The sequence below is a fragment of the Centroberyx affinis genome, unplaced genomic scaffold (assembly GCF_046629955.1).
Source record: "Centroberyx affinis isolate AG114_WGS23_722 - 3 ecotype Tasmania unplaced genomic scaffold, CSIRO-AGI_Caff_v1 ptg000292l_1, whole genome shotgun sequence".
Classification (NCBI taxonomy): Eukaryota; Metazoa; Chordata; class Actinopteri; order Beryciformes; family Berycidae; genus Centroberyx; species Centroberyx affinis.
The window spans coordinates 195,691-214,503 of record NW_027278971.1 but is presented as its reverse complement, the minus strand read 5'-3'; the positions used below and the strand labels follow the sequence as shown (position 1 = coordinate 214,503).

The window sequence follows — 18,813 nt, the reverse complement described above, 5'->3', positions numbered from 1 at the left end:
GGGCCGGGCCCCAGAGACTTATGAGATGTCCACTGACTCCTGACTATGAGAGAGGAGTGGGCCAGTGCCTGAGAACTCATTCTGCCTCATCATAACGCTTCAGAATTGGTGCTGTTCATGATGTTTGAAGGATCCTCAGAGGAGATATCTCACTCCCCCCGACACGGGCAACACGGCATTTACAATATATGACATTGAGATGTGTATAATACCAGTGCAACAGAACTAGAGGCAGATTACTTAATTCAACAAATCACTGTGTTACATAAAGGTTAAAAATTATTTTACTTTGGCACAGTTTGATGATATCCTTCTCAACACCCAGGCTCGCTTAGGCCCGTCATAGCTCTAATAGGGGAAAGAGGATTACTGGCTCAATATCATTCGCCCCTAAAATAACTTTATCTGTAAACTCGATCCAAATTAAGATGCTATATGTCCTGATTTAAACCTGATGGGATGCATCAATATTACTGACATGACAGCACAGTAAGAGATACCTGGTATGATGTCCTTTGCTGATCCACTATCACGTTTTCCATCTCCATGGAGATATATGAGCTGAGCACAGGCCAATGTGGATGGAATGTGCTTCGAATTCTATTCCCACCCATCACCGTGGATCCCCTTTGATTGACAGCCTGACAGGCAAAAGTGATGGAGCAGCTAATAGCATGTCAGTAAACGTAAATCAAGACTAATGCCATAGTGATGCTACAGCGCCACGGATAAGAGGATTGGTGGCGCGACTTGGACCGCGGGGTCATCGACCTCTCCGCAGGCTTCGGATTGGTGAAATATAATAGACATTCATCTTAGCCTTCCCCTGGTGAGAGTCAAGGTCAGACACACGGTCGATGCAGAGTCTGTTACAACCTTACATTGTCTTACAGTAACAATATATTGTATGTAGATAGTAAAGTGGTAAAGTAACATAGGTCAAACTGTGAGGCAAATACATTCTATCATGTTTTTTGATATGATAAGTAGTAAATACTGTATAAAATAGTGAGCTGTTGTCAGTGTTATTCTTGAAATGTGGTAGTAAAATGAAAAAGAACAAAACAACTGGAGCTGGAATGAAAAGAGAAGAGATTTTCCAGTTTTAGAACACAAATACATCCATTTTAATTTGAGAAAATACAAAAAGAAACCATGTACAATCTATGTACAAACTTTTTGTACAAGACAGTATATTTATCAGCAGATTATATTTGACAGAGTCAGGTAGATCAACTCAGCACCATCAAATAATCCATTTATCCATTATATCTTGAACAAATCCAAACTAATTAGACTGCTATGTCAAACTCCTGTTTCCTGCAATGACGATGTGCCAACAAATCCGATATGTGATACGTGAGAGCAATGTCCTGAATTCTTCCTGAACTGATAGGCAGCCAAAAAATTAACAAAAAAATGCAAGTTTTCTTTTTTCCTCAAAAAAAAAATCAACATAAAAATTGCCAAATGCAATTTCAATGTATTGTTAAGACTTGAATCCCACCTCCCATCCCCCAAAGTATTATATATTCTATTATATCTAGTACAATTCCCAGCAAATAAGTTATTATATCCATCCTTTACAACAAAAAAATAGATTAACAAAAATAATGCAACATACTGTAACAGTAACGTATGACGCGTCATAGTCTTCAATTTGTTAAGTGGACAACAACACTCCTGATGTTACGGGCACGGGCCTCTGTGGCCATGTCCTCTTTGTGCATCTTTCAGTCATCCATATGTAACTACACCACATAACACAACTGCAACTCGATATGGATCTTCCCTCGCAGACAGTACACAAGCATACGGTAGATATATGTGTGGTTTGATGACCAGGGGCGCGTACGTATCTGCCCCGGCATCCTGTCTGCCCTCCTAAATGCCACTTCTCGCTATTAGTGGGTCTTAATATGGGCCCTCCTGTTCACCTGCTGCACTGCCTGGCACTCTACTGGCATGGAGGCATTGATGGCTTGGATGTTCTCCATGTCAGTACAAGACACCGTTCTCACACTGGACCCTACCTTTCCTCTGAAGGTAGTATCCAGCATGTGTAACTGAATGACTGAAGGATGCTTGCTCAACTAAACTTTTCATGGCACTTCAAAAACACTCTAAAAACTTTAGAGGTATACAATGCAAAGACCTAAACATCTAATAGAAACATAATGACATGGTATACATGTTTGGAGAGAGAGACATATCTCAGTCCAGCGTTGTGAATAATTCCAGCCTGAATGAGTTGCACAATGGGGGTACAGGTAGAAAAAGCACAGTGATCAAGTGTAATGACATGAAATGGTGCAGTAATTTGTGAATTTGTGTTTATACTAGATTGCGGTTTGTACCATTTTATTTCTGAGTAATGCAACGTTTAAGTACCTCTGAATAAAAAAAATACTCTGTAAACAAATAATAAGCAGTTGTGACAGTTTGTAACAATGCAAGGATATTATTATGGTAACACATAATGACAAGCTGACAAAATGGAATGTAAACCCTGTAATAAAACAATTTTATAAGAACAGTAAAATTAAGGATGTTCTCTCTTTTGATAACCTTGCTGAATTGGTACTACCCTCCATCTTTGTGATGGCTGATAAACCAGGTCAAATTCCGCCTGCCTTTTCCATGTGTCGCATACTTCAATTGTCTTCTCTTTTCTACATGAATCCAAGACAGGATCTTTAATTTTCAAAATACATGTTTCTCTTTTTTTCAACATAACAATCAGTTTGTCGATTCTATGTATAATGAGTCATTGCCATTATCGAATATTAATAGTTCCTTATTGTTCAGGCTAGCAATTATGCCATTAACAACCCAATTATACATACATTTTACTCACATATTTTCTCAAAAGAAATCTATTTGCTACAAAGTGTGACAACAATGTAATCACAGTTCAAAAGTTCACTTCAGGACAATGTGTATGAGGCTCCAGTATAGTTGCACCACACCCAATAGACGGACATTGAAGCTCAGATCATTTTGTTTGAGAAAGAAATGTGGTCTATATAATGGGTTGAATTTACACAACATATTTAGCACAATATTATCTTCTTTTCCCCCCCATTCCAAAAATGTTTCTTTAGAAATGCCTTTTCTTTTGCAGCCTATAGAGTAGAGTCCCTTGGCCGTGGGTTCACTGCACAAAATGGTCGGTGTCTCCCCGTCGCATTTTGTGCTGATATTTTGTGGAGAGCTTCAGCACACTGTGCTGTAGTGTACACACACACCAAAAGGCTCTTGTTCCTCACTGGGGACCTAATTTAGGTCAAACATCACTAATGAAGGTCATTCGGTTGTGGCCTGTGCACAGAGGGAGCGACTCCATGCCTTTGAGGATGATCTTCTAGCTATTATTACCACTCTGATCTCGTCTCTCTAGGTACAACATATACCTTCTGAAATATCAAGTTGACATCTCTCATTTGCACCTATCTTTCTGTCTGCATGTTCACTCATGAGGCTGCTTAGTAGTAGACACATCATTTGAGAAATGGTTCATCTGTGCGGCCGAAGAGCCTTCAGATGAACCTCATATTGATTATTTCTACAAGCACTCAGCAGAGCGGAGCTGCTGGGCTAAAGACGCCGGTGTCACCATGCAATCTACTCTATGCTTTATCATCTCCAGAGGGATGCAGTGTGCTGAAGAGGGCACAGGGGGGTACAAAAATAATCATTTCTTTTGTTTTAGTATGATGTGCAGTAGATGGTGATATATTCAAACACAGAATCCTTTGATATGTAATTAATGATATTCATGGAGTTGTTTTTTTTACTATAGCACTTTTCACTAGGTTGCCATCTATAAAAATAAGTACAAAATGATTATGCTTATGGATACAAAATAATCATGTTCATATGTATAAATCCAACTACACATTTGTAGTGTAGTTTGCTTTTCAGGAGTACAAGGCTACCTCCTCAAGCCTTCATCACTCTCACGGTTAGATTTGGATCTAACGATGCCTCGCCATGTGCAGAACACACTGTCGTGGCACACAGGCTAGCATGAAGAACACAGGTTCCTCTCCAGTGTCCTTATTAGCAGTCTGTGACCTGGTTCCATTTCCATCCAACTATGATTGAGCTCTCCCCACGTTAAAGGACCGAACACAGCAGCTCAACTCCTGAGAGTTTTGAGGTGTGTGACATCTGGATTGGCAACAGAGAACATCCAAGCTCTTTACTGCCTCTGTGCCAATCCTGTGCCAGGCAGTGGCTCCGATCGAAGGAGGACCCATTGATGCCCACTTTTATGCAATATGTGGCATTTCCTTGGATACATTTTTTTTTAACAAACAAAACATTCAGATAATACACCTCTCTCTTCTTTATGATCCCAATTATGCCATGGGTATCACGGCAAATCATTATCTGTGGGCACACAGCTGCTGCTCACATTAGCATGGCTCAATCATAGTTGGGGATTTTGGTTCAGGTTTTGATATTTTAGTTAGCAAATCCAAACCCTCTGTACTATTCTACTGTAGTTCCACCATGACTTTCATTGTAGCGCCTTGATCCCACATGCTGTTCCCTCATAGGCGCACCATCACATACATGTTGATGGGGGGGGGGGGGGGGGGAATGGTCAGTGCAACACCAGAGGGGACACGCGGTTGCGATGCACACACATGGCATGTACATACCGTAAACACTCCAGAACGCATGAGGGGACGGGACAGGTCGTTTCCATCCTTCTCATGCACTCAGGTTAAGTTGATCAACTTCGCTGTATCTGTTATAGAGGGGGCTCAGGCACATACCATGCGATAGGAGCTTGAAACAGAGTCACAGATATCAGGATCTAGCTGACATATCAACAGGAGACATGTAGGTACAGGGTTCTCTTTCAGCCAGTGTATGCCAACACCGCGCATCATTCTCTGAGTTTTACACTACTGTTTTACAATATGATGTTGCTCTGCAGGACTGGAATGCACTCACTCAACATGATTATTCAGCGGTGATGCAGCATACCTTAAGCAATGACATGATGTTCCAACCTAAGAACAAGATAGTATGCCTCCGAAGCCAAGCAGCCCTTCCTTCCTTCCTTCCTTCCTTCCTTCCTTCCTTCCTTTCTTCCTTCCTTCCTCTTCACTTTCAGAGACGTTTTCGGGGGAAATCTGAAGTTTCAAGTTGTTCTGTTGAAAGCAACTTGATCAGTTTTAGTGCAAATAGAACAGAAGCAGACAGGAGATATGAGCCTGATGAGCCCTGCTGGTTTGACATGACACATCTGGGTGGATCTTTGGGAGATGATATGATCAGCTTATCGCTGCAACCCTCATCCTCCTTCGCCTTAGCCATGGAGTCTGGTCACACGAAGAGGTGAACTATTGCAAAGAATTACAGGAAGTACTTTTTTTTTTTTTTTTCTCTCAACTCTTAAAATAATTCCAAAAAAGTGCTAGGGGGAAGGGGCTGTACAATCCTTATTTGATTGTCATTATGTACATCTCTATGGATACATTAATAAATAAAACAATGTCCAAGAGCATGGAAGTAACATTAAAGGTATACACATAGGAGGTCCCTTCCAGTTTGTGTTCCTGTTCAACCCTTAATCAGAAGAATGAGAGTGAGGAGAAATGTGTCAGTCTTCACCACCACCGTCAACATCACCGTCATCTTCATCACTCCTTCATCGGTAATCTCTTGCCATCTCTTTTGAAAGAGCATCCAGATTTCTCATGAGTCAACAAGGGACCTGGTGTTCAGCATTCATCTTCAACTTCTCTGATTGGTGGAATCAGACTACTAGTGGATTTGTATTGGTTGACTTGGTTGGCCATGTGAGTGCTCATGGGCTTGATCTGAATGTTCCGTGGGTAGGCATTTTCTGGTTCATCTGTAAACCATTTCTTTTCTGAAGAGGCGAGAAAGGGAGAGAAAGGCAGAGTTAGTTTTAAACTGTCGACATTGTATTATTTACAACCATACTGCCTCAGTTTAAGTGGTAGCTTTGCATGGCATTTCTCATAATCAGCATCAAACCATAATAGAGTGGCATGAGGTACAGTTAAGTTTGTGTTCTGGTACACCAGGATATGTTATATTTAAATTGGCAAGGTATAATCGCTATCTACAGTTGTGTAAATAGATGGACATAATATGACATAATCTGTCAGAATGCTTATTCAAAATTAAGAGTTTTATTCCAAAACACCATATATCCATTTTAGATTCTGAAGAACATTGTTCAGTAACTTAATTTAAAATGTAACTATCTTGTGAGCAAAATTATTAAAATAACTAATAACTTACACAGTATAGGATAGCTTAATTTACTGAGTTTTACTTTCATGCCAGCAATCATGTTGTGAGGGAAGATGTCAGATTTTGAAGTGGTGGATATGTCATTTTGGGAAGAATCTCTTCAAGTGTTTGACGGGGGTGTGGGAGCACTGTCTCTGGGCATGGTGTGAGGAGAGGGAGGGGTGTATGCCAGCTGTCAGAAGTTTGTAAACTCTCTCCCAGCACTTCACAGGCATCGGCAATGCCATTCGAGATGTCATTTCCTTTTGGGTGAAGTTGTAATATCAAATTTTAACTTTGCTATGTGGAGCAAACAGTGTGTGTGTGTGTGTGTGTGTGTGTGTGTGTGTGTGTGTGTGTGTGTGTGTGTGTGTGTGTGTGTGCGCGCGTGTGTGTGTGCGCATGCGTGTGTGTGTGTGCGTAGGCGCGTACATGTGTGTTCATGTACATGCAGACGTGAATGTGTGGCAGTTCATTTGTGTGGGCTTGTGTGTGTGTCAGCAGGCTTAAGGCTGCGGGGCCGTGTGTTACAGCACAGGCATTTGATGTGTAGAATTGTGCCTGAGGTGAAGCAAGATGTCTGCCATCTCTCTCCCGAGTCTCGCTGCTGATACGGTGAAGTAAGTGATGTCGCCTCAAACCACCATATCAGGTGCACAGGGTTACGAGGAGGGAACTTACAGACTCATATCCCCCTTCAATTTAGACTTTAAATTCGTCACACCTCCCACTTTCTTGGTGTGACCGATGGCACAGGGCTGGACAGACTTTCTTAAAGTTCAGTGAAGAAGTAAGCAATTTGTCTGCATCAGGCGGATTTGAACCAGCCTGACCTACATGTGAGGTGTGATCTGTAAAGGCTTGTGTGCCTTGGATTTGTACAGTCTGGATTGTGGCAACATGTTGTTACTCTGTGGTTTATGCTGATGCTGATACAATAATAACCTGCTCAACCATGAGAGTATAAATATGACATTGAAAACTAAGTCTGCTACAGTCATCTGATAGCATTCAGGAAGGAAGATGTGCAAACACACAGACCTCTCACACAGTGCAAACCATCTCAAGTTGAAATAAATCATAAAAAAAGGCATGATAAATGATTGAAAGAAATGATGGAGGAAAAAAAGGGATCTGTCTGGAGGAAAATAAAACTCATGTCATCAAGTGAACTCAATAATTGAGGTAAAAGCACAAAGAAGGGGGGGGGGGGGGGTAGTTTTAACCTCATGCAATGTGGAGATGGTCCTGATCATGGCAGGGAGGAGGCAGGAGCAGCGGCAGACATTTTGCTTTCCAGACGAAAGCAAAACTTAAACTGAGGCATGGTTTACTTAATATCTTAAGAAAAAAATAAAGAAGACAAACTCCCCTTGTCATAACAATATCCACAAAGGACACAGTTATGACTGTAACCCCATGTAAAGGTTGCTAAGTCATGCAGAATCGTTAACTTGCATACCTTGGCCCATTCTATTCATCCTTGTTGCACTTCAGAAAGAGAGGTAAGTAATCTACTGTAAGTAAGTAGTATTTACAGTCTACAAGGCAAATACACAACTGACATATGACTATATCTATTAGTCCCACTAAGGCTTGCATATTGTAAGTTACATAAGTATTTAGGCGTTATCATACATCTTGATTTTTAGATGTATTAAAAGGGCTTTTCATTTACCATTCAGTAATTCTTCATTCAGAGTACGATCGTAACAAATCTGCATGCTTTTAGAATATGTCACGATTTCAAAATTCAGTAGATGTATTCATTTATTCTCCCAAATGAAAATGAAATTCAAAGTGTATATTTTGGGGGAGAATAAGTCGTATATAGCATGTAGTTCAAAATATTTCACCAAAATTAAAATGTATTTCAAATTGTTGTATAATAATAAACAGAAATGGGAAATAAGAGCCTACGATAGAGGGCTACCAACATGGACATGCAATAAAGCAGTACATATGCACTATGAATAACAAAATATCGACACTGCTAATGAGGGATGATCTCATGAGTAACAGCGTATCAGTAATGTTGGCCCAATGTGGTTAATAATCATTATCAGGTATAGATAATACAGCTAAATCAATCACAATACATTACATCCATGATCATGATGTACTGATCATGAGTGCTTAATATGAACAAATATCAAAGCACACTTTCAACATAAAAACAGCTATTTACTATACACATATTAATCAAAGGAGTCAGACACATAAACAACTGAATATTAAGACAGATAAAACAGGTAGACCAAGAATGAATGTGTGTATTGTGTTATTTTATTTGGATGTGGTTGAGGCTTCATAGAGCCTTACTGTAGGCTTGTTTCCAACCACTATGGCTGTGCAATCGATGAAAAAAGTGAGATTGCATGGTTTTACTTTTGCAATGCCATGTACTTATACACTAAAAAAACTAACTGTCTTTAACTACAGTACATTTACCTTTCCACACACTGACTTTACCAATTTGTTAATGCCATGTAATGGTTGCTGTGATGTGAGAGCAAAGACCGCATGCAGATGATTATGGAGGAAACGCACAAACGCGGCATGGACACTGAGCACGAATCACACAAACAAAACACAAACACACAACATACGGTATTCAACAGTGCATGTGTCCACCACATACTGTACACACACACACACTTACACACACCTATAAAATACAGATAAAACACAGTCAGGCAGAATACACTAAACATGCCCACTAAGAATATCCTAAACGTGTGGATCCTGTGTGTGTGCACGTACTTCTGTTTGTCGCGGGCCTCCCGGGTCTTGCTGCTGCGGTTCTGCCGGTTGGTGGGGGGGATGGAGTGGACGGAGGAGCTCTTTTTGCTGGAGGAATGGGAGGAGTGGGAAGAGTGGGACAAGCTTGCCCGGGACTGGCCCGCGTTGTGGTCGAACTGCATGAGGCAGAAGATCAGGTCCGTGGGCACCAGCTCAAACTCATACGGCGGGTTCGTGATCACGTATCTGAACATATGGGGTGGAAGATAAGATTAGATAAGATGAAACGTTAATGATCCGTGGGGTGAAATTGGGCCGCTACCCAGCAGCAAATAGTAAACGGATACGGCAAAGAAAAATAGTGTATGAATAAGAACAGAGGAAATGGGGGGTTTGTGAACATATTCAAGCACTAATTTCAGCACTAGCAGATAATAAAGAGAAATGTATGGATGAAAGTAGGAAAACAGAATGGATTACAGAATTAGAAGGTGTGTAAAATTGCAGCAATAGTAGAAGTAGTAGAACTTACTGGTACAAATAAGAATGTGAAAGATGTGCAGTATGAATTAAGTGAAACATTATAAAAAATACCAATGTAAATACAATATATAACAAATGAGAGGAATATGAGAATATGAAGAACAATATATGAAAGATACTGCATATATGCATGATGTTAGTTAACAAAAGGAGAGGTAATCCTGTCTACATGAAGCATGTGTTTAGACCAAATATTCCTATACAATATTACAGACATAAAACAGATCAATTCAAACATTTTTTTTTCATTTTATACTATACTACTGATACGGAGAGAAGGCAGATGTTACCGTTTTGTGCACTGGCTCGGCACACTGAGATGGGCGTCTCTTAATCTGTAGATTCCAAAACACAGCATGTTGTACGTCTTCAGTGCTTTACAGAATAAATCCCCGTAGCAGCCGCCATCCTGACAAACAACAGAACAAAGACACCATGAGTGTGTGTTAGGTCAGCCTGATGTCCTGTCTCAATGCCAGTAAATACAGCTCTTTGTAAAGTTGGGGCGCAAATTAAATGTTCCGCTTTGCTTAACGCGGAGAGAACATTTTGCAGAGAATATTTTGCATATGAGGGCCTTCCATATGTTGGCAATGGGAACTATAAGTAATGTTTTCAAAATATGCAATAATTCATCCAAGAAAAGACAAAATCACCTCCTTTCATTTTAACACACATTCCACAATTGGAATCTCATTGTAACAATAACAAAAAAATGTAACGCTAACTAGAAAAATAAGGATGTAACCAATTAAACACAAAAGTCGTGGAATTTTCTCAGAGGTACACTTTGTTCGTTCCAAGCCCCTCTCCTCTCTCCGCCCACCACGGCCTGCGTTGCGTGATCACTGTTCTTCACATCGGATTAAGGGCCGCGAGGAGCGGAGGCGGCCAGATGTGCGCTGCCGGGTAGTGCCAAAACGTGTCATCTCTGTTTAAACATCCACTTACCCCCAAGTCGGCAAAGGGCCCGTCGTAGAGGGCTAGCTGGGCAACGCGACACCTGTCTCTGTTGGCCAGCGTCTGCGGTGTGCTGTAGCCTCCTCTCAGAGCGTTCTCCTCAGCCAGCAGAGCCTCCAGCTCCGGTGTGGCTCCCCCGGTGACCAGCGTCCGAATCAGCGTGAGGATATTATCGTTGAAGTATGTCTGGGGAGATAGGAAGGGATATCCGTAAGCAGATGCCATTAGAGTCACAAGTAGAGAGGTGGCAGATGTGGGGAGATGGCGCCGCCCCTGTTATCTAGACCCCCAGCCTGTCGCTTCACATAGTCCTGACTGGGAGGTGAGGAGACAGGCCGCTGCAATTACAGAGGCCTTCCTCTTGTGCACCACTCCTATGATGGCATATACTCAGCAGCTTTAATAATTCACAGTAAACACAGCCTCACAATGTCGATGATAACGACACATTTGTTCATGAAATTCAGAGATAGAGCTGGACAAATAACATGCATACTATGATGGATATTTTGATGTTCATAGGGGATGCTGGATCCACACTGGAATATAAGACACCATAGTAGTGTACTGCTGTTTCAACACAGCACCATCTATCCTTTCCTCTGTGAACACTGTCCTACACACTGTATGATCTCCTCCTTCCCTTGTGAAACAGTGATTTGACTGCGCTCTGCGGGTGTCAGGTTCTCTTGTCCTTCAAGCCGATCAGGACCCGCTTTTCCTGTGTGTGAAGACAGGCGATGTCACTCGGCAGCCGGGCCAGAGTGGCAGCTCCCCTCCCTGGGCTCCTGACAGGCCTGCGGAGCCTCATGATGGATGAGCACTGTCCATTAGCTGGCCTCACCTCTGACCGGTGCCAGACTACAGCTGACGCCTGCTCTACTCCCCGCTCCGCTCGGCTCTCCGCGCCCCTCTAACCCCTCACTCACCGAGAGAGCCGCTGGAATTAAGCCATCACAGCGCCGAAGGGAAACACACAGTTGGCCATGAGACGGGGAGAGGAAAAATGAGGTGTAGAGGAGGATTTTTTTTTCTTCCTTCTCCTTTATCTTATCTTCGGCACAGTGATGACATTGTCAAAAGATGAAAGTGTTTCTCTGGCCTGTTATAGCCCGGCTTGTGTCATTGCCATTAAGCCAACCTTCAGCACTTACCTTGTTAAAAGATCTAATAAGGCTCTTGAAAGTTGAATTCATAACACTTTGGATGAGTGGTGCCAACAACTTCCCTTTTGATGTCAGAGGAGCTGGCAGCGATGTCTGATCAATGTGCCATTTCATTTACCAACTTCTGCCGACTCGGAATGCCAGAGCCTGCATCTAATGCAAGTTATCTCTCAAATTAGCCCATTTTTCTTCACTGAGAGGGTGCTGGAGTGTGTTGATTTACACAGACTGCAAAATCTGTAGTGTTCTGCTCTTTAATAGCAACTATTGATACATCTGCAAAATGATTGTTTTCTGTGTGTTACCATGAACTTTACAGGAACAACAGTGGAAATAGGTTTCTGATTTCCTTTGTGTTTATCCAAGAATTATCATCCAGAGACGATCAGATAGTCGTCAAACACTAGAATGATATGTCAAATAGTAGAATAATAGATAGCAAAGAAGCAAACACTGACATCGGTTGTACATGAAGTGTCATCACACTTCATTTACATGTTGCACAAAGCAACCAACCTTCATTCTCTCCATTCTGGGGTTGCTGCCTTCTCATTTTCTCAGGTGCATCTTTCCAGGCTGACTCACTTCAAAGTTCCTCACTTCTTGCCCTCATGCTACAGTATCTACCAGTGCAACAACATGCAACTGTTCCCCAGTAGGGCGTTGCATCTGCAAGACTTGTACTTGCCATGAGATTTCATCTTCTCTTCTTTTTAAAATTCCGACTAATGCTTTGTAGTAACGGCTGACACAAAGTAATAATGAAATCCAAATATTAAAAAGTGGAGTAAAAATTAAATGGTGATAATCATCAAAATCGGATTTGAAAAAAGAAATTCCAATACAGCATCCAGTATGTATGAGTACTCACCGCGCTCATCAGGGAGTCGAGTACACTGACAGCGAAGGCGGTGCCGCAGGCGAAGGGCTGAGTGAGGTACAGCTCAGTGTCTGGGTCGTCATCATCATCTTGGTCCAGGAACTGAACGTTTGAGTCGTTCACTGAGAGAGGGAAACGCAGCTGAGTTAGAGACGGGCGCTACGCAGGAGAACGAGTCAAACACATACACATACACCAACACACCTGAGAGTTCATGAATAAATATTCTTATATAAATAATAGATTTTTTTTAATAGATTTTTTCAAGTCACCTTTGAAAATATTTGGAAGGATCTTAGTGATCAGACAATTGCCCACACAAGTCTCAGGTATATTGATCAAGGGGGATGAACTTAAGAGAGACAATTGCAATATAATGATACATTAGATGCACATTATATTCTGCTTCTACACTGAGCATTTTTAACAGCTGGTATCTATTTTTTTTTACATTAAGTTAAACTAGTATTTAATTTCTTCCCCAAACAATTGACATGTTTTTGATTTAAGTTGAAATATTGTTGATGGATTCATCTTTCAATATGTGTGGTAAATTAGATGAAAATGTTCAATTTTTATAAGCAAGTGTTTGGAAAGAGAAAAAAATAACTGGGTTTTGAATATTAAATCTACAGTATATCACATGCAGAGTGCATTTGATACATTTAAAAGATTTAAAAGACCAAAACACTATTTTGGGAGAGAATATTCACGTGTATTAAGCATACACAGTGGTAACCATTGTAGAAGTCCCCAATCATGAATGAATCATACGTCTATCCTGCATTAGCACCACAGCAGCCACTGCACCTTGTTCCTTTTCAAGCATTTGAAAACAAAACTACAAAGGTACTGTATATTGCAACACACACACGCACAAAAACATTTCTCAATCAAGAGACAGTGACCATTCCGAGCATTCTGTAGGCTGGGTGGAGAACAAAATATAAATATTTCACTCGAAAAATAGCATAACAGTAATTCTGGATTTACTGTACTGAATGAATGCAGTAAAAAGTGAGACTTCAACAATGGCTACTCTCATATGAGAAAGTCATGCACTTAAGTAACATGCATTTCAGAGTTTCCCTTGATGAATGTGTTGGTCACATCATCGCCTTTTGGGATATGCATCTCAAATATTTACCTGTGCCCTGAAAGTCAAGTTAATGCCATGTAACAATACACTCTTCTATCTCAAGATTAATAACAACCAGCTCCCATAAATGAAATGAATATATGATTGATACAGTATGAATGAAAAGAAATCAAAACTTAAATAACAAGGAGAAAATGTTGTTTTTTTTGTCTCTTATGTACGACATAGCTAGAATAAAAAATCTAACATCTTTGGTAGTATAACCAAGTACTCCCTATAGCGCCTGTCTTTTGCCTTAGATTGCATTTCACTTTCTAGCAGCAGTGGGCAGTGAAGGGTCTGAGAACCAGCTTTATTTGAAAAAGAGCATCACACAAGTTTTTGTTTGACTCCTCCAATATCTGTGCTTCAGAGATATGGTCTGGAGGAGAAAAAAGCAACTGGAAAATAAATAAAAAAAATAAATAAACAGCTTAAAAGCGGGTTTGATCTCGAGTTTTTTGTTTTTGAAATTTGATTTCTTCCCAGGCTTCCTGTGCGCTGTGGAACAGAAATGTCAGTCAAAGAGACAAGGGGCTGATGCAAACGGGCCTGGGCCAAAGGAGTGAACGGGGGGTGGGTGGGGGAGTATGGAGGAGGGGGCGGGGGTGTGCTATGAAAACAGCCACAAGGACAGACTGAGCATGATCAAAGGCCTAGCGATGCTCTGAAAACGCAACTGGAGAAAAAAAAAAAAAAAAAAAAACATACCAAAAAGAAAAAAAAAATCATTAAAAAGGGGCCAAAACAAGACAGTCAATTCCAACCAGAACGAAGAATAAAAAATGTGTTCAAAGTGAAGCCATGGGAGCAGCGAGGGCCTTGACTGCAGCCAGATAAATCAAGACAAGCTGATGAGGAGGAGAGCGGCGGAGCGAGGGAACGAACGGCAGTGGAGGACAAAGGCTCGGCTTACCCAGCTCTGTTATCATTTGTATGTTGGTTCCACTTTTTTTTTCCTGACTGAATGAAACCAATGGCAGTATTTTGCCAGGTTTAGCTAATGGTGATGAGACAGTGCAGAGAGGGGGAGAAATGGTGTCGTTATTGAAACAGTTTCAAAGGCTGGAATAAAGGCATTTATGCTGTCTCCGACCACTCATGTCAACTCAGGAATTACTGCAAGACATTCATGGTTGTCCATGATCTAAAAGTAAAGCACCGCAGATTAGAGTGCAGAGTAGTTACAAAGCCAGACCTGTCATTGTGCTATACTACTAAAACAACAATAAAATATTTCATGGTGAGACAGTGAAAGGGATAAACAAGGTCTTATCCATAAACACACCTACTTTACGCGCCACGCAACAAAATTGATCATGCAACTCCGATGAGGCAGTGTTTTTATGTTTCAACTTGACTTTAATCTGGTCCTGGCACTGTAAACGGAATATACTGACAACGTAATTACAGTATACGGTTCCAGTGAGACATGAGACGTGCAGCTACTCTCCCCTCTGCATATTCTCACTCCTTCCCTTCCTGGGAGGAGGTGAAGGACAATGTTATCACATCTAGTGTTCCTGCAGCTGTGAAATTCGTTAGCTATGAGCAAGTGGGGAAACAATACTGGAGCTTCTAAGGGGGTGAATTTGAGTCCTGGACAGTAACCAATGACTCCAACATGAATAGCATCTAGTCTTGATGATTATGTATGTGGTCAGCAGTCTAATGGGAGAGCTGCTCTGCAGGTAATGGCTGGCCCCGCTACAAGTAACATAAGGTAGCTCCTTTCTCTCTCTGGCCTTTTCTTAGCTGGCCTCATGCTCCAATGCTCCCTAATTGGGTCAGGGGAGATAGAGTAGCCAGTCTCTGGTGCTTTAGCAGGGCCCTCAGAGATCTGAAAGTTTCATGAGTCCCCCATACCACCGGGAATACAGCCACTGCCATTGTTATTAATAAATGGACCCATTTTGCAACCATGGCAGTTTTTTCTCTACCTTTTCACTCTCTTTCACTCCCTTTCTTTTTCTCCCTCTCTCGCCCTCTCCATCAGGCTGAGCTTCTCTTGTGCATTAGTGAACAAATTGCAGGAGATGTAACTATAGTCCTAAAAATGCCTATCTGACATCTTCCGAGTTACAGTAGTCTACATTGTCCACAGTGCTGCTGCGATGTTTTCCAATCCGTGCAGCTGACTATACCAACATTTGCTAAAAAAAAAAAAAAAAAAATAGCCAGATCCAAAAATCCACATACAAGAGTGGATGAACTTGAGTTGGGCAAAGCAACTAACACCATAAATGTGACCAAAAATTCCACGGCAAGCATTCGTAAGTCTGTTCGACCATGAATGTGTTGGAACTTTTGGCGATAGCGTGATGTTCAGGTCTCGGCTAGGCTTTATGCTTCTATGTCACTGCAAATGAATAATGAGTTGATCTGAAGTCACTTGGTGTGGCATGCAGCGTCTGCAGAGGTGGGTAGAAACCGTGTTACCTAGTTCTGTGATGATGGGGATGTTGGATCCTGTTGTGACGGAAGCCTGTCGCACCAAGCCATGTACTGGACTGCTGTCTGGAGATGACCTGTCCATTCCAGGAGGCGTGAAACCTGAACAGCAAATACAGATACACAGAACACATCAGGAGCCAACATAACAAAGCGGATCTGTTTTCATTATTTTGCTGAAACTCAGGTAAAGAAAAATACAGTTCAGGCAAAAAAAAGCGACAGACATGCATTTCTCCTTAGTGTCTTTAACTCGACTGGTATCATAAGTGTACGAATGTGACCCGGAACTCTACGTCAGTACCATTATACATAGTGCATGTCAGCTCACTCAGGATGAAGTTGTTGATGTGTGCTTTCTGTGTCATTCAAAAAGTGAGGATTGACAGAAAAAAAGGAAGGAGGAGGAGGGGAAGTGAACAAGGCGCCTGCCTAAAAAGTGCAATATGGATATTGTGCTTTTAGGGGTCAGCTGAGACATATTTAGCATTCACAGCCTTCCATCAACGGGCAGATATAAATTTTATATGTTGTTCATTTTGTTACGATAAAATTGGTGAAGTGGATCCTGAAAACCTTTTATCGGAAATGGCGTGGTTCAGAACCATGAAATACAAGTGCAAGTGACAGGAGTATGAATTCACATGACTTCACATTTTTGCATTTCCACAAAGTGACAAGTAAACACCTTAAATCTGTAATGCTATATGCATAATGCATCAACTGTGTTTTGACATCCATCATTTAGTGCTGACTACAGCAAAATGCCAGCTTATAGTTCCAACAGCAACGAAACATAATGCAGGGAATATATTCAGGTCACAAAGTTTTAAAAGGATTGCAAATTCCATGTGTGTGTGAGTGTGTGCGTGTGTGAGTGTGCGTTGTATATGTGTGTGTGTGTGTGTGCGTGTGTGGCGGTGCTTTTCTGTCAAGAAACTCAATGAGCCGCTCACATTACAAAAGAGATCTCCTAGCCCTTTGCAACAGAAGAGACACCAAATAGTTTAGTACGCAACAGGAAGCACACACTGAACTGAAGCAGCAATAATCATAACTCTTGTTATGCCAATTACTGAAACTTGGAAATAGCTGAGGTTTGACACTCTGAGTCAACCGGGGAGCACAAGCTCAGTCAGTGCGAGCATCATTTTGTCGGTGTCCATAAAGGATGATGTTTACTCCTCTGGAGAGTGACAGCAAGTTTTGGATATTGCCTCTAAAACACTGCTCTTATTGTATCATAGTGAACATGAAGACTATACGCCGTTGTGGAAGAAAATCCTCCATTCTGCACAGTGTATACAGCAGAAAATGATTGTTGGTGGAAACAGGGATACATGAAGCCTGCTGCTGAGCTGCTTTCAAAATCTGTTAGGTTACAAACAGCTCAGAAGTTACACAGTAAGTTGGTGAGCTCCACATAGAGAGCTGCATCTCTTGCTAAGACAAAGCTAGAGTGCTTCTCCTCCTGATCACCTTAATCTTCTAAACTTAAAATACTCAATTGTTGCCAGAGTAATTGGAAACTACTAGTTTTATCTAATGTAACCAAAAGCCTAATGTATGTTTTACAGGAAAATATGAATTAATTCCAAAATGAATTATCCACACTTTGAAAAAGTAACACTTGCAATACTCTTATAAAGTGATACACAAAATTAAAACAAATTGTTATTTTTTAAAAGCTAGATGATAACATGTCCATAGTCAATAAAATGATAACCCTTTTACAGACTGGATGATAATTCTGTTTTTTTTTGTTTTTTTTAATAGCATTTTGGAACTCTTCATAGTTATACCTTGCCCGAAAAAGAGAAGCCAGAGTTTGAAAAGCAGTCCGATCAAACCAATGCCTCCCCCTCTGGCTGGCTGCTGGTACTGTGAGGCTGTAACCTTGTCTATTTAACTGCAATGTACAGTAGACAAGTGAGATCTGGGTTACATGCCCCCTTATCCCTGTAGCCCCCCGGGCACAGCTCTGCTCTGTGGCTGACTACATGCTACAGCAGCCGTGAGAAGCTCTCCCCCAGGAAGGCACATGTTTACTTATTCATTTGCACCTTCTTGTTTTAAATTCCGCAGACGGCATCTGAATGGGAGCATCGCTAGGAGGAAGGAATCCCCAAAGCAATACCTATGATACAGTAGCAGAGTGTGTGTGTGTGTGTGTGTGTGTGTGTGTGTGTGTGTGTCTGCGTTTCTGTGTTGTATGCATGATTGCATGTGTGCATGCATGTGTGTATGTGTGTTTTTCTAAAGTGAAATATTTATCACTGAAATCGGTGGTTGATGTAAGACCCAATCATTGATGACAATAGGCTCCATCCATCGAACCTGAGGGAGGATACGTGCTAGTGGGCCTCCATATTGAGGTGGCTTTCTGTGAATACTGCTCCCCAGAGCAGCGCGCTCTCAGATTTACCCCTGCTTATTGTGCCTCGGTGGCACTGCTATCGACAGCACATCACTCACTCAAGGCTGGAGAAATAACAGCATTGGCATTCTCCTAAAACATGTGGAAGTGCTTTGCACTAAAAAAAATAATGGCCTCTTAGAACTTCATCTTTGATTTGTATTTGCAACAGTCACTATGGTGGCATTAAACAGTAGAGAGCTAAAGGCTTGCCATGTCTTTCAGGCTAATGATA

At 41.4% G+C, this 18,813-nt stretch overlaps 1 protein-coding gene across 3 annotated transcripts in view; it reads right to left on the bottom strand.

Annotated features, from left to right (window-relative positions):
• Positions 1-5,623: 5,623 nt before the first annotated feature.
• The window catches only part of kcnma1a (potassium large conductance calcium-activated channel, subfamily M, alpha member 1a), a 138,950-nt gene continuing 125,760 nt past the window's right edge, over positions 5,624-18,813 (bottom strand). Inside the window, exons 24-30 of one of the 3 annotated variants that reach the window (XM_071514998.1) lie at positions 16,151-16,264; positions 12,565-12,695; positions 10,519-10,713; positions 9,858-9,976; positions 9,046-9,270; positions 7,745-7,773; positions 5,624-5,893 (exon numbers count right to left, since the gene is read on the bottom strand). In XM_071514998.1, coding sequence (XP_071371099.1) covers positions 5,742-5,893; positions 7,745-7,773; positions 9,046-9,270; positions 9,858-9,976; positions 10,519-10,713; positions 12,565-12,695; positions 16,151-16,264 — 965 coding nt within the window. In that variant the 3' untranslated portion in view covers positions 5,624-5,741. Of the gene's footprint in view, positions 5,894-7,744; positions 7,774-9,045; positions 9,271-9,857; positions 9,977-10,518; positions 10,714-12,564; positions 12,696-14,627; positions 14,712-16,150; positions 16,265-18,813 lie in introns of all 3 variants that reach the window. The other 2 variants (XM_071514999.1, XM_071515000.1) reach the window with 2 other exon arrangements.